Raw genomic sequence first — 19920 nt, 5'->3', positions numbered from 1 at the left:
CTCTACCGCGCCTGCAGACCTCTTAAGTCCTTCAGAGGCCTGTCTCTTGGCGACCTCCTCGCCACATCTGCTCCTTCCGTCCAGAGCAGTCCTGAGCACTCCTAAGCGTACACCCCGCTGTTCACTCTTGTGCATGGAGTGAGGCCCACTAGGAGCCTTTCCGGAGGGCCCCAGGAGCCTAAGCCACAACCCAGAGTACAAATGTGAGACCCTGAGGCAGCTTGTCTGGTCCAGTTGCCACTGCCAGCCGCCTGGACCCAGAAAAGACTATGTAATTTATTACTTTCTGGAGGAAGATGGAAAAATGGACTTAGGGGTCATGAACTTGGGAAGTTAATCTGGGGCATTTCCCACCTAGCATGGTGTTTGGGGTTGTATTTAAAGGACTAGACCCCAAGTTCTTCAAGGGCAAGATCTGCAGGTGATTAATCTTTGTGTCTCATTCACAGCATGGCACAGCTGGGTGCATGGAGAATCAACAGATGGGTCTTTGACTTAAGTTTTATTCCTCAGTGGCTGCAAGGCCTTGGGCAAACCATGTCTTGCTGTTTCACCTGGTAGGCATGCCACCTCACAGGCACCTAGCACTTGGAAGTCACTCCTTCAACAATTGTTGGTTGAATTGGAAAAGGTGCCACTTTTGGGAGTGAATGAAAGCAACCTTTACATCCTTTCTCTGTTCCCAATCTCAGCTGTAGTGACAGAAGCACTTGGGCCATGCTCCTGGCAAAGGTCTTGAATGAAGCCACCCACTGAAATCCACAAAGGAATTAAAAAAAAAAAAAAAAAAAAGTGGACTTTTCATTCCCAGTTCAGCAAACTAGTTGAACAGTCAGCTTTGCAGACAAATAGACCTGAATTCAAATCCTAGCTGTGAAACTTCCTAGTTGTGGGAACTTAGGCAAGTTTCTTACTTTTTCTAAACCAAAGTATCTTTGTGGAGACAACCAGTCTATTATCTTATTACCCTACCCTATATTTGCTATAAGGTATAAGTAAAATTGTGTATCTATATACTTAGTACAAGGCCTTCCACTCAAAGTATGGCAAATGGGAACTCTCATATTTCTTTTGCTGTTTTGTCAAAACTAGCATGCATAGCAGTATCACTGGGGCCCAATTATATACCATCCCTAGGGCATAGATCTACCTCCCATTGAATCCCTGTGCCCTAGCAGAAGGCAAGAACAAAGAATTCTAAATAGACTGTTTATTTTTCTAAGAATCAATATATTTTCTTCCTTTGAAATAAATACAAACCAGTTTGAAAGGTAAGGGGGAATCTATGGGAAAGACAGGGAAGTGGGGACAGGCCCCAGTCTTTTTTTCTTTTTTTTTTTAGTACCAAATGACTCTGGCGCGACCCGGAAACGCAGTTACAAATGAGAATAATTTAAATTCTCCAATAATTACAGTATTTACAACAGCAGGGGAGGGGGTCACCTAGTGCCCCTCTTCCGGGCTGGACAGACATCAATCCCACTGCTAGGCTGGGCAGATGCCGGTATGCCTCACCACCTGCAGGGGCCTCAGGCCTCTAGGCAGTATGTATTCTCCTGGCATGAGCAGGCAGAGGTGGTAGGATGGCCTGTTTTAAGCAGCGTCCTAACCTTGGCCCACCACCCTGCTCTACAATGCCATGAGGTCACTGGAGCTCTTTCTGACCTATGAGACCTCTCCTCTCCTTGCACTGAGTCGCTGTGGGCCCTTGGAGTGTTCTGTACAGTCCAGCTGCACTCAGGGCAGGAGGGACCTCCCCCACCCAGCTTCCCCTGAGACTGGCCCCAAGACCAGGAATGAGTCAGTGCAGAGGCCGGTGCCACTCCAGGACAGTGAGCAAAGGGAAGGAGAGAAGTCACAGGGCACTGTAGGTTGGGCAGTATCAGTCGCTATCGCTGGTCTCGCTGCTCTGTTCACCCTGAACCTTGCTACGGTGCTGAAGAGCCCTGTGGTAGGCGATTTGTACTGACTTGCGGATATTTGACTTGCGGCCCTCCAACATCTTCTCTTTGTCTAGGTCCTGGTTCACACCCAGAGGGACCAACTTAGTCCTGGGTAGCCACTGCCTATAGAGAAAGGTGAAGATCAAATAAATCATCTCAGTGAGAACAAGCACTAGCTTTCCTCACTCCATGCTTTCAAAAACATCTCTCCTCAGAACCCACACTGGCAAGAGACTGTTGGGCACTGGGGTTACAGAGACCCAGAGACACAGTCCTTGTCCTCAAGGACTTGCTCACAGCCTAATGATGGAAAGAGTCCAGTCAACAACTACACTATGGGGTAACCACAAGGTATTTATGAGTGCTAAGAGGAGAAGCCCTGACCTAACTGTCCCATAAGCTCCAGGCAGACTTAACTAGCACTGAATATCACTGGCAGGCAATTAATAAAGACGACATATGTATATGCAACAGAACAGGGATTTAGAGCCTAAATATTTATGTGGGCTTTATCCTTGATACCATAGAGGAAGAGCCGGGAAAATTAAGTCCAGAAGCCCTCTAAATCAGGGTAGGGAGTCACCCACATATCTGGTGTTCAGTCACCGGTGTTCCTATGGTTTCTGCCCACTTTGCTTGTCAGTCTCACGGTCAACACAACCCTTTTGCTCAAAGAGCTGTCCTTTCATCCCTTCCCCATGGATCTGTGACAGCCTAGTCTGCTGCTGTACTTTCCTGGTAGTCTGCCCCCATACCACTTTGGGTTGCACCTATGGCTGAGTCACACCAAATGCTCCCCACCTTTCTTACCAGGTTCTTTTGTTGTCAAAGAAGAGAACGAGGTAGAGATGCTCTCGGGCTTCCTGGGTCATCTGCTCCCCAAGTTTCAGCACCTCCAGTGGGGGCACAGGGATGGGAACCCCATGGTGGAACATACCTTCTCGGGGCATCTTTGGATCAATGATCTGAGGGTGTAATACAAGCCCAGTTTGGTTCCATTCAATTCCTCCCCAAAGCTCTCCCCTCCCAATAATCTGGAGACTACATCTGAAACAGGGACAAAAAAGTTATCAAGCTACTAGGACTATTATGCTGACCCTTCACTTTTTTTCTATGCTAAATTATTTCAGAGCCTACGGGCAAAAAGAAGAACAAAGGAGTGACAGAGACTGACTGGAGGCCTCTATGGGGTACTCAAGCTACATCTTTTTCTACCACTTATCTATTAGGGAACCCTGTGTTCCACAGTTCAGTAGAGAGCAGGGAAAGACCTACAATTGTGAACCTGAGTTCTGGGGTTAGAAAGCAAGAGGCAGGAAGAGAAGTGGAAGCCTACCAGAGCTGGGTATGATGGATACCCTCGGCATTTGGCCCACACCAGGTCCAGAGCATCCAGAGGGGAGTCCTCATCCTCTGAGAGCCAGCCAGCTCCCCGACCCAGACTCTTCCTCACCACTTCACAGGAAAGGGAGAGAGGAGGTGGATCAGTGGCTGGGGGGCTGGCAAGGCCCTGACACTGGGTGCCCAGCAGCCCTGGCTTTGGGTGAAGGTACTTACTGCTGTGGCCCACGCCGCGGCCAGTGCCCACGGAGTAGGCCTCATTCTCAGTGCCTGAGGTATCTTCACTGCTATCCTCTGGGAATGTGCCCCGAGAGAAGGAGGGCTTGCCCCGGCCTTGTTTTGAGGGTGTTGTGCTGTAGACAAAATAGGGGAACTCAGTTCAAAGAAGGGGAGGAATGGAGAATGGCTTGGCACATGTCTTTTCTTTTAAGCCCCCAGTGTCTAGACTTTTGGAAAGCAGAGACTATATGAAGAATTTCAAACACACACTCTATGGAGCTGGTCATCTTACCAAGGTGGGCTGGAATAAGGTGTGGGGAGTACATGCCTTGTCCAAAGGTGATATGCAGGCACACCAGGCACCCCTGGGATTGAACCCAAGGGCCTTTGACCACTGACCAACACTCCCCAGGCTACCTTATTTTTTATTTTGAGATAGGGTCTCACTAAGTTGCCAGAGCTATCCTTGAACTTGCCATCCTTCTGCCTCAGCACCCCTAGTCACTAGGATTACAAGCCTGTGCCACCACTGCCTAGCTGATCCTCTGAATTTTTTTTAAAAGAATAGAGATTGGGAATTTTATGTGGCATATCTGGATTCATTTTCTAAAAACACTATGCTGGCCAAAAAAATATATATCTGCAAGTCAAAACCAGGATACGGGTAGCAGTTTACACTCTTCTGCTCTAACCATCAGCTTAACCCAAGAAGGTTTCTTCCCTTCCTTTATGACGACACTGATGTATCCCATTTATTTTGCAGAGATGAGAAACTTGGGTTTGAGCCACCTACTCTAGGCTGAGATGGCTGCCACCCCACTTCTAAAAGGGAAACCTGGAAAGGCTCATTTCTTTGAGTCCCAGAAGGCAATCCCAGAAGGTAGCTTTGATCTGGAGGACTGGTACCTGGTCCGGTCTGAGGCAGCACTGCTGCTGCTACTGCTGCTGGATTCAGAGTCTGAACTGCTCCGGGGAAGGCTGCAGTCATTGCGGTACACCAAGAAACTCTTCTTCACTGGCTGGTTTCCACTGCTGAAGCCATTGGCTGGTAAGTCTTGGTTGGAGGGAGGGGGAGGAAGGAAGGAACCGGTCAGGAGGATGTAGACCAGAGATAACACAGGGGTAAAAGGGCTTAGAGTGTGGGTTCTCCTTTTAGGCTGGACAATTCCTCCAAACTTGGCCAGCAGAGCTAGCTCTGGGCAGTGTCTACAAGAGCTGGCCACAACCCTGCCCTACTCTTTGCTTTCCATGGCAGATACTAGCCTTAGGACACAGATGGAATAAAAGGCAGAAGATCCCTGAGGAAGGTGAGAAGAGAAAAAGTGAAGTGATACAATGGAATTGGGGGTAGGGGGGGACCCTGCAAAGAAGCCTAGCTGGGTCACAGTGTATCTGGACCTGTTTTCCCAACTGTAAAATGAGAGGATGGAATAAAAGGATTCCTAAGGGAGCCTTTAGCTTCTTTTATGGGAAAATGAAAGGAGAGTTGGGAGTATGCTGGAAAAAAATGGCAGCTTTGCTCACTCTCTTGGGGGTCTGGGTGATGGTGAGGCTCACCCATTGGGGGGTCTTCTGTGGACTTATCACTGTCGCTGTCTGAGCTCGAACTGGGCCGGGGGCTCCTACCCCGCTTGCGCTGACGCAGGGAGCCCATGATGGGGAGCTGGGGGGGCCCCACAGGACTGCCTCCGTGGCTGGGGGTCATCTGGCTCTCCCGGTTTTTGGGGGGCCGGCCCGGCCTCTTGGGCGGTCCAGCTGTCTTCGGGTTCTTTTTGGAGAACAGAACTGAGGTTCTCCTGCCCACCTCATGTGCGGGGGTTGAGGACATGTTGGGACCCAGGCCTGGAGCAGAGAAAGAGAGAAGGAGAGTTGGTGAGGGGCCTGACAGGAGAAGGGTAGGTGTCCAGGGTCATGCCCTGAGTATACGGGACCATTACTCCAGCTAGAGTTGGGAGAGGATTAGGGGTTATGGAATTTGGAACAGTGACTCACACAAATAGCCAAAGAGGCAGCTAAGAGGCCCCTGATGGGGGAATGAGGGAGAAAGCATAGCTAGCTGTGCAGAAAGGACCTCTGCCTGGAGGCCACAGGGGCTTCAGCGTGTGCTGCAGAGCCAAAGTCTGACTTGCTTTGGGTCCACCTTGCTGTAGGGTTCAGACCTTTGCTCGTCTCCTGGCTGCTGCTCTCCTCCGCGGCACTGTCTGTCTGCCCGTCCTTGTCACAGGCTGCAGGGTGGGGTGTGAGACTGCCTCGGCTGGAGGGGCCATGCCTTTCAGGCCCATCTCGTCCAGTCTCCCGCTGGTGGGCAAGTTTCCGCCGCAATGCTGTCATCTCTTTCTTGATCATTTTCGCTCGCCTTGAGCGGCCTACACTCTGCTTGCTGGCATTCACCTCATCCAGCCGCTCCAGCAACAACTTGAGCTGCTCTTCTACTGGCAGGTGCTTCTGATTCTCCAGCAGGACCAGCCGCTCTTCCTCTGCTGCTAGGGTTAGGGTTGAGGGGAAAAGGTCAGAGTCAGGGCAGCCCACTGGGCCCCATTAAACCTGGGCAGGCAGCAAGAAACCCACTCTTCCCCCCTTGGCTTCTCACCAGGAACAGCTGTAAAATAGCAGCACCAAGATGTGGAATGGCGGATACTGCTATCCATTCACCCAGTCTGGCTTCTTGGGGAGCATTCCTGGGGATAGCTTGCCACTGCTCAGCCTAGCTGCTTTCTGCCTACACTGCCTGCTCCCAGGAGGGGACTTTTGGAAAGCTGTCCATCCCTGGCATTGGCCTCTATGTGTGTATATGACTTATCACCCACCATCTTCAGCGTGGTGTGGGGCCTCATCTCCAGCCAGGCTGTGAGGAATATGCATGCCCGTCTCAAAGTCAATGCCCATTTTTTCTGCCTGGCGCCGGGCCTGACGAAGCACAGCGCCACCCTGCTCACGGAGCCGCACTGCTGCCCTGTAGAAGATGGTGTCCTTGGCGTTATACTTGAGGCAGTTGCTGACGATGAGGTTGAAGTCCTCCTCAAAATCATCAAAGTTCAGGTAGCGGTAAGCCTCCAAGTTCTGCTTCATGGTGAAAAAGTCCATGGGCTTTTTGATGTGATCTAGGTAGTCAGGTACCTGGGAGAGCAGGGCAAGTATGTCTAAGTAGAGGTATGTTCTTATTCCCCTGAAACCTGTTCCTAATAAACCCCCTAAAATGCATCCAGCAACCTCCTCCCACCAGATAGAGGCTGGCATGTAGCACAGGAAAAGGAAAGCTGGATTATAGTCCTAACTTGACCAGTCACAAGCTGTGTGACCTTGGTATGTCTCTTAACGTCTCTGGGCCTTGTACTCCTATTGCTTTTCATTTATCACTAAGACTTATAAGCAGGCTGCTGCCTCAGGCCTCTTATTTTATACCTTTTACACAGGTCCTGCCAGTCAGGACCTAGGGCTTCAGAGCTGGTTCTTTAGGTGCTGAGCCTTCTAAAGTCTCCGTTCTAGGGTTCAGCACCCGGAAAGTGTCTTCCTGCCCTTGGGGTTATTCATTTGGCAGACTCAGTCCCTGTCTCTGGGGAAGGAGTGCAGATTGCCTCCCATTCTGGGCCCTTGGGGTGTGACAGGGACAAGACAGAGTCCAGGTGATACATGTGGCTCCAGTTCATCCTGCCCCAGAGCCACCAGCCCCTCTCTTCAAGGTCCCAACCTAGTTCCTGGCCCAGACCTGCAGCAGGGGTCCAACGGGGAGAAGAACAGAAAGAAGGTGGAGTGAGGGGAAGGGATTCTTACTTCGTCCAATTCGGTTACCTCAGACAGAGGGACCGGCTCGCTGAAGATGTTGCCTGTGTCCTTCTCTTGGAGCTGTTCCAAGGTTTTGCGAAGGAGGATGAGGAAAGGAGTCAGTTGCATCTCCATGGCAATCTGCTGGACCTTAATCTGACACACAAAAAGGCCTGATCAGCCAGGCTCAGGCCAGTTCCTTGGCCTACAAATCCAAAGAGATGGTCCCAGCTGGTTTGGGAAATCACCTTCCTTCCCACCCCCACAGCTGGGAATGCTCTCTCAGGTCTACCTTCTACAAGGTTCTGTCAAGTAGGACAACTACTCTGCCCTTCCACTTCCATGAACTCCCAACATGAGCTACCTGGACTTTGTAAGTTAGAATTCTGTTCATATTCTCTGGGGACATTCTGCTTCCCATAGGCCTGAAGGCACTCTCAGTGCCAGAAGGCCTGACTCCAGCATCAGCCGTGATGTTTCCTGGTCTGTGCAGATACTTTCCCTTCTCCTGAGTCTGCATTCTTCTTTGAAAAATAAGGCTGACTCAGGAGCACTCACCGTCTCCCTTTTGAGTTTCTCCCGCTTGCGGATCAGTTCTACTAGCAGCCGAGCTCGTTCTAGGTCATGCCGGAGTCGCTGCCAGGACTTGAGCTGTTCTTTGAGGGCCCAGTTTTTATCCTCAGAATCTCTCTGTAGAGGCAAAAAGGGGGATTATCAAGGGATGATCAGACAGTGGGAGGAAAGACCAGAAATGACAGAAAAACCCAGGAGACTTGGGTCAAGGGCAGGCCAAGTCAAGAAAGTGCACAGTAATTTGCTGGTAATGCTCAATCTGTGTGTCCCCAAGGCCTGGCAAGAATAAATGTTCAGCATGTGTCTGTTGAATGAATGAATCAACACACATGAACAAATACCTTTCCACTGAGCTGATAATGTATATAGATTTCATGCTGACCTTGGTTTGAGGGCTGGTTTAAAGAAGGAAACAGCCTAAGCCCTCTGATACTGGAAGCTACAGATGCAAACTTTGGTCCTGGTCCTCCTGACACTAATTCCCATAGTCCACAGGGAATTGGACACAGTACCCCAACTTGGTCACAGTTCCTCTGAGACTGGAGGTGTGTCTGCAGGCGACGCAGCAGTGGAACCCCATTCCGTGACTGCCGTTTCAACGTCCAGTAGCTGTGCAGCCTCTGCATGAACTGGCTCTTTCTCTGGATGGTCAGGCGATTGGTGATTTTACTGAGCCTGGGAGCCAAGGAACAAAGAGGAAAACCTGATTCTCTGAAGCAGAACAGGCGTCTCTGGCAAATGAGAGTTCCCAAATTGGGATGAATAGGAAATATGTCTCTGGTCGAAAAGGTCTGTGACTCTGGGCTTAAGGCAAAGATCACAGAATGGTATCTTCCATGACAGTGCAGCAGATCAGAACCCAAGCTTCCAGCACTATGCCAGATCCTTGACTTCCTGGTGTCTAGGTAAAGCTCTGCCTCTAGACTATATTAGCCACTGCAGTCCAGAGAACTATTTGACCTGGAATTTCCTCTCAGATTGGGCCTTTGAAAGCTGAGACATAGTTGGAATCACCTGTCTCATTGGCCTTTTGGCCAAGATTAAGTGAAGATAAATTACAACTGTATTGTATTTTTGTATTGGAGCAGAGATTTCTGGTGAGAGTTAAAAGTAACTGATGATCATGGCCCAAATGAGCAGCAGCTCACACTCCACTACTGGGATTGACCAGGTCTCGGACACACCAAATATGCACTCTACCACTGAGTCTCACTCCAGCCCTCCACAACTTCTTGAGTCTTCCCTTCTGTGCTTTTCACTCTACTACTGTCTTCATGATCAGACCATTTTTTCATTGTGGCTGTTTCATCCTCTTTTTTCCTCACAAACCATACCATCAAAATGTAGGCAGTTTAAAACACCTGTTAGGTCTGTCAGTCAAAGGTTCGGGATTCTGGCTCCTACTGTAAAAGTCAGGTGACTTGGGGCTGGGGTTGTAGTGCTTGCCTAGCATGTGTGAAGCACTGGGTTCTATCCTTAGCACCATATGAAAACAAATTTTTTAAAAAAAATCAGGTAACCTGAGAAAGACAACCTCTTTAGGAATTTTTTTATATTTCTATGCAGCTCCTGATAGGGAAAGGATAACCCAGCCTGGCTATTCTACTCAGAAGCCTGTCAGTTCTTTTCCAGCTGAGCTCATTCTTCCGTCACCTGCCTGTCCAACTGTGCCCCACATACCTGTGTGGTGGGATGCAGGGCACTGACACCACAGGTGCTGCTGCCCGCTTCTCTGCCAAGATCTTCCGTGCCTTCTTCATCTTTATCCGGGACTTGGCCTTGGCCTTCTTGACCTTCTCTGAGCTCCAGCTTTTACCCTCATCTTCCTCTTCATCCTCATCTTCCTCACCCTCACTGTGGGATAGGGCAGGCAGGCGGCGGGCAGAGCCTGGGGGTGTGTGGATGTCGCAGTAGGCTGTCTTGCGGACGCTGAAAGAGGTGCCATTGGCACCCGTCTCCCGTACTGGTTCCATTTTCATGTAAAGGCCAGCCTGCTGGGCGCATGTCACATGGAAGGCTGTATAGCAGTTGGCCTTGTGGCACTGAATACAGGCCCCTGAGCCCCGCTGTTTGCAAATGTAGCAGGTAAGCTTCCAGCGTGCTGGTGGGATGTGCTCGATGCTATCAATAGGCTCTAGGAAGACTGTGTTGGCGAAGCAGACCTCGGGGATCCACAGGGCACACACCACATGGGCCCAGCGCCCGTCATCTGTCTGCTTGAAGGCACCACCCTTGTTGGGACACAGGGCACAGTCCACAGCACGGGAGGGTGACTGTAGGCAACGGCGGCACAGCCACTGGCCCTCAGGGATATAGGGGACACCGTAGCACTCCTGGTGTACGGCCAGGTTGCACATGTCACAGAAGAGGATGACATTGCTGTTCTGGCACTCACCATCATTGCAGATACAGCACACAGCATCCTCGTCCACTAGTGCATTGGGGTCACCTTTATTGTGACTCTCAAAGTAGGACTCTTTTTCCAGCCGGTCCATTAGGTACTCAAAGATCTCCTGTGGGATTGGACTCACACCCTCTGTCTTTCGCCGCTCATTCATGATATCCAGCCAGATGTAATCCTCCTCATCCATGTCATACTCAACTTCCTCATCCAGCTCTTCTGCAGACTTCTCAATGTACCTGAAGTGTACAAAGGCAGTTCAGCATCACATGGTTGAAATTCTCCTATCTTAGAGAAAACGAGTGGTGTCCATTGCCAAACACTTACTCTAAACCTGTGCCTTTACACATGCTGGCTTGCTCGATCCTCACCCTAATCCCAGGTACTAGAGACACTATACTCATTCCTGTTTTGAAGGAAATGAAGTGTAAAGCTTGGATAAGTTAATGCACCTGCCCCAGCTCACTTGTGAGAAAGTGGTAGAGCTAGGGTATGAATCCAGGCCTGTCTCTGCAAAAGCTCACGTCTTAGCTGCTATGAGACACCATCTCCCTTTTGGTATAGAACTGAGGATCTGATTCCTAAAGGGAAGACAGTGGCAGCAGGACCCATTGTGGTAGTCTGGATGACAGTACAAAGAGCCAGGGGAAGGAAGGTCCTTGATATCACTGGCAAATTATTTATAAATTGCTTTAGCACCAACTCAGGGCTCCCTCAAACCCTAGGTATTATGTTTGTTCTCAAAACTAGATTTATTGAGTATTTACAATGAACTTGATAATAATCAAAGCTAGATTCATTGAGTATTTACAATGAACCAAGCATTATGCTAACTTACCACAGTAGGCATAGGGTCAATGGTCTTTTCTTGTGGGGGTGGTATTGGGAATTGAACCCAGAGACCTTCCACTACTGAGCCATATCCCTAGCCTTTTTATTTTATTTTATTTTATTTATTTATTTTTTTTTAGAGAGAGTGAGAGGAGAGAGAGAGAGAATTCTTACTATTTATTTTTTAGTTCTCGGCAGACACAACATCTTTGTTGGTATGTGGTGCTGAGGATCGAACCCGGGCCGCACGCATGCCAGGTGAGCGCGCCACCGCTTGAGCCACATCCCCAGCCCTTTATTTTATTTTTAAGACAGGTCGTGCTATGTTGCCAAGGCTGGCCTAGAACTTGAGATCCTCCTGCCTCAGCCTCTTGAGTCACCTGGATTACAGAGTGTGCACTGCAGCTGGCTAAATGTTCTATCTTCATTTTGAAGATGAGGAAACTAAAGCTTTGAGAAGTTAACTAACTGCCCTATTTAATATAAGACAGGGGAGTGGCAGAGCTGGCATCTAATCTCCAGTCCCAGAACTCTTTACCTCCACCCTGTAGCACCTGCTGGCCTAGAATGGAGAGTTGCTCCTGGTACCTGTAATACAGAGCAAGCACCCCATGTTTGCCATGTTTTTGGTGGCCTGGACTCTGGCACTGTAAACTATAGAGTACAATGAAAAGATTAGGGTTTCAGTTTCTAATAAACCTGGACTTAAATCCTCCATCTGCCACTCTGACCTTCAGACGTCACCTTTCTTCTCTGAACCTTGGTTTAATTGACAACAGAATGAGAATAATGCTACCTACTCACAAACACTATCAAGATTACATTGAATCACAAGAATGAATGTCCAAAATCAAGTAGCACACAGCAGATCCTAGCAACATTTTAGTTCCTATCTCTACTCTCCTCTTTCCACCTGGGGAATGGGGCTCTGAGCTGGCCTAGTGCACACAGGCTCTGAAGCCATATTGCCTGGGCCCTGTGGATACGTGAGTCAAGCTCTCTGGGCATCTGTCTCCTCATCTGTGAAGTGATGATGCTAATATAAACCTACTTCACATTGCTGTTATGACTGTGAAATAAGTTATAGCTAAAGTGCTTCGGACAGTGCTTGGCACAGATTGAGTACTCAGCAAATGTTAACTTTATTAGCTTTTGTACAGTCCTGACCCACCCTGCCTTGCATTACAGTTGTTTATGTGTCTCACTCCTCCACTACAGGACAGGCAGGGAGATCAAGTCTGATTCACTACACAGAAATAGGCGCTCACTGTTGTGCATTTAAAAGGCATTCTGGAGGTGGCAGGGAGGAGAGATTAAAATGTTGTCTGTAGGATGCAGCTTTTTCCTTAGTCCTTTACCTCTTACCCAGGGTGACTGCAACCTGTGCTCTTTGAACACAGTATGACTCAGGGCTGGTGTGAACCATCTGGATCCTTTCAGGCCCTGCACCAGATCTCCTGAGCACTGGGTCTCACCCTTTCCTCTGCCATGACACATGTGACATATTGTCTTGGTGCATAACACACTCCCACAGCCTCCCAAGATTACAGGCTGCAGCACAGATAAGGTGGCTGCATGTCATGCACAATTCCTGGCACACTGCCCTCTCCCTCCCCTACAAGGAAGTATATCAGAATGCAAGCAAGAGAAAGTGATGTGATTAGAGATGACCTCAGATCTTCAACGCTAACAGAAAAGAGAAAGAGACTCTGGAAAGCTAGAAGGAGTGAGAACTGGGCTGAACAGATGAAAGAATAGGAAAAAGAAAAAAGGGAGACTGGTTGAAACTGAAATGAGAGAAAGTATCATAATGGGTCATATCACTTGTGTTCCCACAGATTTGCATTCAGAGAACAGAATTTCATATAACACCATGTAGACTACATTTTTGGTTAAAAAAAAAAAAAAAAAAACAGCCTCAGCAATGGTGAGGTGATAAGCAACTCAGTGAGATTTGTGTATCTAAATAAAATACAAAAAAGGGCTAGGGATATGGTTCAGTGGTTGAGTGCCCCTGAGTTCCATCCCTAGCAGCACCCCTCTACATCAAAACATAAAAACTGCCCTACTAAGATCATCAGAATACCCTCTTTGTCTTGAAAACTAAAACTCTAATATCTGGGTTTTATACTTGGTTTTTGTCATATGTGTGACTTCAATAGGAGCTACTGAGGCTAAATCTTGGAAGGAGTGGGGTACACTCCTTCAAAAGAAGGAATACAAGAAGTAAATGAAATAAAGGGCCCCTGGAGAGGTACAAAACACAGGCAATGGAATATTGGCTTAAGCATGCTAAAGGATGGGGGACAACAGAATGCTGGGGAAATTACCTCTACAGATTCACAAACTGCTTTGAGAAACCTTATAGAGGAACACTGTGCCTGCTCTACAGATGGGGTCTCTAGAACACCAGAAGCTGGATGTATTCCTCATACTCACACAGTGAGAATTAAAAGAGGGTGAGAATTAGAAATGAGATTTGAGTATAGTGGAAATAATGCAGCTTTACCTGGAGTCAGAGGGACCTGGGGTTAGTTCATCTATCTACTTTGTATAGATCTGACACACATTTTTGGACCATGGCTTCCTCACCTGTAATGGGAACAATACCTAACAGAGAGTTGTGAAAATAAAATAAGGGAGTGACTATAAAGTACTCAATGTAGGGCCTGGCATGTGGCAGTGCAGAGTAAGTACCATCATTAGCAGAGGTCCAGTTCCTCTCACTGCCCTGGAAAGATCAGTTCACTTCCTATCCTTTATCCTATCACCCTCCTATCTATCTATCACTGGTTCCTGAACCCTGCTTGACCAGTTTTCCAGGTGGGAAACAGAGGTGGCCTTACCGGTAATAGGAAGTTGGTCGGGGTGGGGCATCAGGGGTGTCCTGCTCCAGCTCTCGGTATACCACCTCTGGCAGCTTGGGGGTGGCACTTGCAGAAGCATTATGGTGGTGATGATGGTTGGAGTCCTTGCGTTTCTCCTTGTTCTTATGCTTGCCTGACTTAGGAGTAGCAGCAGGCGTCTCAGTGTTCTCCTTGTTACTTCCATTCTCAGGGGCCTCCTCGGGGGCTTCCTCGTCCTCTGATACCACATCCAGGTTGTCAAAGATGCTGATGCGGTGGACACGGCCATGCAGGTCCACCTCCACCATGCGCTGAGCCTGTGCGTAGCTCATCACCTCACGGCCTGGTGACTGTGATACCTCTGAGGGGCTGGGTGACTGCTTGTTGGCTGGGCGTGACTGCCGTCCCTTCTTCTTGTGCTTGCGGAGTGGAGTCTGCTGTGGGGGCGGCGGGTTGTCGTGGTCATAGTGGTATAGGTGGTATTCAATACCACTATAACTCTTGTAAACCTTGCGGCAGGTCTCCACAGGGCACTCGTATGGTGGTTTAGTTGCCCGCAAGTTGTGGCAGAAAGTCTTCACGTCAAAGTCCACCCCCATGCTGTCACATCTAGAATACATGGATAAGTTAACATAGGCCTGGGAAAGAGTTCCTGGCTGTGTGAATCAAAGACACCAACTCTTTACTCCTCCTTGTCCCCAGGGGTCATCTGGTCCTGGCCAGCCCCCTTGTATAGTGTTTCCAAATACCATCACTTCCACCACAGTCCTGGTCTGGGTCCTCATTACCTCTGACCTAAGTCTCAATTCATCTAAAATAATTCATGCTGTAGCCAAAGTGATATTTTAAGGATCACTCCAAGCTCTTAACAAAAGGTCTCCTGATGTTCTCTAGCATAATATTCAAATTCTTTGTGATAACATCCAAGACACTCCTTTCACTGCCTAGTACCAATCTCCATTTCTAGATTCTTTTCACCAGTTACAGTTCTTTCTATCTTTATAAGGCAACCTGCCAATCCCTGAACCTTATAACCTCCCAAGATACAGATTATCTCTATTAGGAATACCCTCCAGTCTCTCTGAATGATGGGTTCCTCTTCATTCTTCAAAACCCAAGAGTCACTTAAGTTATGACTTCTTTGACTCCCCAAGAGGAGCAGTTTCCACAATGTTCCAGTCTCACTTCCAGCATGGCACTTAGCATACTGGAATTTATATACCCTTTAACAGCTAAGCAGTACACACACCAGCACCTCTCCCTTTCTGTGTACTCAGTACCCCAGCATGCCATGGGCACAGCTTTTGGCAAACAAATAACCAGTGAATGAACAGCTGAATGAGGAGATCGCCAGATCTGGAGTTGAGAGGTATGGAATGAAGGCTAATATTAGCCCATGGAGAGCCCTGAATGGGTAGTCAACAATTTAGTCAACTCCAACAGAAATCACTGAATTTGTTCACTTCTGAGATCTTTATGGGGATCCTCACCCTGGATATGATGGAGCTAAGTGAAAACAGGTTATTTACTCAGAGAAGGTGGCATGCACTACATTTGAGATACTTATCCACCCATTCATGCACCATTAACTGAGTGCCTACCAAGTACAGCGCCCTAGGAGTACAAACAGGAACAAGACAATCTAGGCATGCTGGGCTACATGCCCAGCGTCAGGGGCAGCCCTTCCCCCTCCCCAATGTTCCTGGGTGAGTGAAGACAGCAGATGGCACCAAACCCCAGGACGCCCAGCTTGGTCAGAGACTGCCCCAATTTCTCTCGGCCTAGTTGAGTTCAACAATTCAGCTAGGGGCTTGGTACAATCACAGGCAAAGCCACCCTGAACTCCCTGACAAGCCTGACCTAGGGGCCTCTCCTTTGACTTAACCAGGCAAGTGGGCGGTTCCAACCCCTTGGTCAAAAGCCCCTGAATTCCACAACAGGAAAGCTACACCTTCAGCTCTAACTCTCTTCCACTTCGTAGCTGGGGCTGTGTCTTTAAACACAAACCAACTAAGGCGCAAACAAGATCTCCTCTTTCCAAGTCGGGTCCCAGGTGAATGCTGTAGCTCTGGCTTTGCTGCCCTAGCTCTCAAAGTGGCACAGGGCCCCTGCAATGTCCCGCTGGGACCCGGCAGCAGAGGCACAGCGGTGAGAGGCGAGAACTTAGACTTGAAAGCCCACAGGGAAGGACCGTAACCCGGGGGTAAGGTTGCTGTATAAGTCCCCACCCCGCCTCGGAGCTTTGGGGCTGCAGGAAGTAGGAGAAAGGGGCGGAGGGACGTGGTTGGCCTCCGCGGAGCCCAGAGCCCTCTCTGCCGGATGAGGTGCCGTTTCCCTTTTGTCGAGGTGTAACAAGTTCAACAAGGCTCCCCTCCTGCCATTGGCCCAGGCAGCCCCGAATGATACACTGTTGCCCGGGGATGCCCGCCGGGAGCTAATGCACTGTCAGTTCTGCCGGCTGGAGTGGCCCGAGGGGCACCAGAGCCAGGCCGCTGAGTGCGCGCCCCATAAAGGTAAACTATCCTTTTCCCCCTGGCCACCTCCGCTTTGGTCCCAGGCGCATACTCACCGGCCACCTCGAGTCCGGGTTCATCGCCGGGGGCGCCCGCCGGGGCTCCGACCCCACTTGGGGAGGCCGGCGGGGAAAGACGGGCCGGGAAGCGGGAGCCCCAACTCCGGAGACAGTAGAGCTCGCCACCCCGGCCCCCTGCCGCCCCACGCTCCGGCCCCGGCTCCCCGGGATTCCCGCGCTGACCCCCGCCGTTCCCGGTCTCGCCGGCGCCCCAGTGTCTCAACTCCGTCGGTCGCTGCCGGTTTCGCGAGCCTCTAGATTGCCTAGCCTCGGGACCCGGCGCCGCCGAAACAATGGAGGATCCTGGAGGCAGCGCGGGGACAGCGGCGGCGGAGACCGTGGCGGCAAAGGCAGTGGCAGCGGCGGCGGCGGCAGCAGCGGCGGCGACGGCGTCTGCGCAGGTAAACGCGGCGCCGCGGCGCTGCCGAGCTGCGCTTTCGCCACGGATCTCCGCCCGCCCTCTGGGGCGCAAGAGGCCATGCTCTGGGGCTTGGAAAGGCCCCGGACACCCCCACAGGGCTCGGCTAGCACCTCCACCTTAGAGTTGAGTTTCTGGAGGCTGAAGTCGCAGTGCTTGGGATCGGGGGTCGTCAGGCCGTTTGTGGCGAATCTGCGGCCGCGGACGGTGAGCGCGGGGCTGGGCCTAAGGAGCCCGCCCTTCTCCCCTCCCCCTCCGCCTCCTCCCTCCCCGCCCGCCCTCCCGCTGGCGCGGCGGCTGCGGTAAGGACCTGGCCTTGGTCTCCGAGGAAGGCGGCGAGGCGGGGCGGGAGCGCGGGGCGGGGCTGGGGGCAGGGCCGGAGCCAGAGGGACGCGGGCTGGAGCCTAAAGGGGCCGGGAGTTGTGGATCGGGGCGGGCGGGGTGGAAGAAGAGACCGTCCTGTGGGGCGGGGTTTGAGGGTAGGGGGCGGGGCTATGTGCAAAGCGGGGCCCAGTCAGGAGAATAGGGGCAGGAGGACGGCGGGGTAAATAGTGGGGCTCAACAGAAGAGTGGGCCTGAGGAAAGAAAGGGCGGAGCTTTGGATGGGTCTGGAAGGTGGAGCTGGACTGGGGATAAAGGATGGAGCTGGGGAAAAAAACGATGCTGAAGGGAAAGGGCGGGGCTTGGGAAGGGCAAAGGGGCGGGGTTGGAGGGAAAGGGCGGACGGAATAGAGTAACCGGCGGGAGTGAAGGAAAGGGAACGAGCTTGGAAAAGGTAAAAGAGAGGGACTGGAGGAAAGGTGTGATTCTGAGGGGAGTCGCATTTGGGGAAGTGCAGGGTGCTGGTGGGTGCGAAAGTGGTGGGATCCAGGGGCTGGGAAACTGATAGGTTGGCAGGGATTTGCAGCATAGTTGCAGGTTGTTTGGAAGATCTTTGGAAGAGCTGCTGGGAAATGGAGTGCTTGCCTGGTATGCATGAGGACTTTGGTTTGATTCCTCACCGTTGCCCAAAATAAATAATAGCTGACTTAATGTGACTGTGCTACTTCCTAGCTATGTGAACGTGGACAAGTTGTTAAATTCTTCCTCATCTTGTAAAACGGAACTCGAAAACTGTTGTCAGTTCTTGGGGGTTTTAGAGAACTTGGATGCCAGAAGACATCCTTGTTAAACAGGGTTTCAATAGTTTTGTTATCTAAGAGGATGAAAGGGTCTTCTAAGATTCTGGAGCATATGACAACTTCTGTTTTATCACAATGCAAACTTTGCATTCAACTCCCCAAAATGCACTTGGGGGGTGTACTGGGAATTGAGCCTAACTTTACCACTAGATACATCCTTAGCCTTTATTTTTTTATTTTATTTATTTATTTATTTATTTAAGACAGGGTCTTGCCAAGTTGCTGAGGCTGGCCTCAACCTTGCAATCCTCCTGCTAATCTTCCTTCAGACTTACTGTGATTACAGGCATGGGCCACACACAGCTTGCACATATTTTCATTTTTAATGTTTCCCATAAAACATCACAGTAAAATTGAGATTTCAGGAAGATGGTGGCTAGCTAAGATTTTGGGGTCTGAACTCAAATACTGATGAATTACTGTACAGAAGTGACTTATGGGGCTGGGGTTGTGGCTCAGTGATAGAGCACTTGCCTAGCATTTGTGAGGTACTGACTGGGTTTCATTCTCAGCACTTCATGTAATTAAATAAATAAAAGGTCCATCAACAACTAAAAAAATATTTTAAGAAAAAGCTTAAAAAAGAAGTGACTTATCCTCAGTGCCAGTTTCCTCATGTATAAAATGGGGATAATATTTAGCACCTCTTTCTCTCTCAGGGTTATCCCAAGAATTAAAAGAGGTGATGTTGGGCCTGGGGTTATGGCTCAGTGATAGAGCACTTGCCTAGTATGTGTGGGGCACTGGGTTCAATCCTCAGCACCACACAAAAATAAATAAATAAAATAAAGATATTGTGTTCATCTACAACTAAAAAAAATTTTAAGAAAGAGTTGATGCTTATTAAGTACCTAGCACAGTATCCAATATGCAGTGAATGTGCAAAGAAAATATTAGCTATTAGTTCAAAAATTTCAGAATAGTGGGCTGGGGTTGTGGCTCAGAGATAGAGTGCTTGCCTAGCATGCATGAGGCACTGGATTCCTTCCTCAGCACCACATAAAAATAAAAAATAAAGATATATAACTAAACCAACTACAACTAAAAAATAAAATATAAAAAAAAATTTCAGAATAGTGGTGCATGCCTATAATCTAGTGACTTGGGGGGCTGAGTCTGGAAGACAACTTCAAAGCCAGCCTCAGCAACTTAGGAAGGCCTTAGGCAACTTTAGCAAGATTCTGTCTCAAAAAAAAATTTTTTTTTCAAAATAAATGAATCAAAGTAGAGTGACACAGAATCATCTTAAATCCAACCACTTTGGAGGTCAGAAACCTCCAAAAGATATGCGCCTCTGATTATTTCTTTTCTCTTTTTTGAGCAGTAGAGGGGATTGAACCCAGGATCTTGCATCTTACACATGCTTAGGCAAGTATTTTACCACGTTTGCTTCTTTTTTTTGGTACTGGAGATTGAACCCCGGGGCACTTAACCACTGAGCCATATCCCCAGCCTTTTTTATTTTTTAAAAAAGGTCTTCCTAAGTTGCTCAGGGCCTTGCTAAATTGCTGAGGCTGGTTGTGAACTCACAATCTTCCTCCTCGGCCTGCAGAGCTCCTGGGATTATAGGCATGTACCACTTGGCCCAGCATTTGCTTATTTCATAAAGTGTTGAAAAATCCAAGTGATTGGAAGAATGTGGGTTAGTATGGGGATTAACCCAGCTGAAGATGTCCTTGATCCCTCCCTCTTGGGGTGGCCCCAGATCCAGGGTCCTCTAGTCTTGCTCTCCAAGACCCATGAGACTGAAGTAGAGTAAATATCATATTTATTACTGGCATGAAGTCAGGCAGGTGGTGATAGTGCCAGGCCCTTCTTCAGTTGAGGGGGTGA

The 19920-nt window shown here is 49.5% G+C and overlaps 1 protein-coding gene across 6 annotated transcripts; it reads right to left on the bottom strand.

The window, feature by feature from the left end:
* Window positions 1-1243: 1243 nt before the first annotated feature.
* Window positions 1244-16862, bottom strand: Brpf1 (bromodomain and PHD finger containing 1). Of its 6 annotated transcripts, none has more exons than XM_026382969.2 (14): window positions 16486-16862; window positions 13917-14525; window positions 9519-10478; window positions 8351-8513; window positions 7824-7955; window positions 7275-7421; window positions 6311-6620; window positions 5663-5986; window positions 5061-5345; window positions 4410-4557; window positions 3501-3637; window positions 3280-3398; window positions 2754-2908; window positions 1244-2066 (listed from the first exon to the last, which is right to left on the bottom strand). In XM_026382969.2, exons 2-14 carry the CDS (start codon window positions 14513-14515, stop codon window positions 1883-1885), a joined length of 3663 nt encoding a protein of 1220 aa, XP_026238754.1. In that variant the 5' UTR covers window positions 14516-14525; window positions 16486-16862; the 3' UTR covers window positions 1244-1882. The 6 variants fall into 6 exon arrangements, with proteins under 6 accessions (XP_026238754.1, XP_026238755.1, XP_026238757.1 ...); XM_026382970.2 differs by having other exon boundaries at window positions 5663-5983; XM_026382972.2 differs by having other exon boundaries at window positions 7293-7421.
* Between the last annotated feature and the right edge of the window lie 3058 nt (window positions 16863-19920).

The sequence above is a fragment of the Urocitellus parryii genome, chromosome 16 (assembly GCF_045843805.1).
Source record: "Urocitellus parryii isolate mUroPar1 chromosome 16, mUroPar1.hap1, whole genome shotgun sequence".
Taxonomy (NCBI): Eukaryota; Metazoa; Chordata; class Mammalia; order Rodentia; family Sciuridae; genus Urocitellus; species Urocitellus parryii.
Note: the sequence above shows the minus strand (reverse complement) of the source record. Positions and strands in the feature narration are given on the sequence as shown.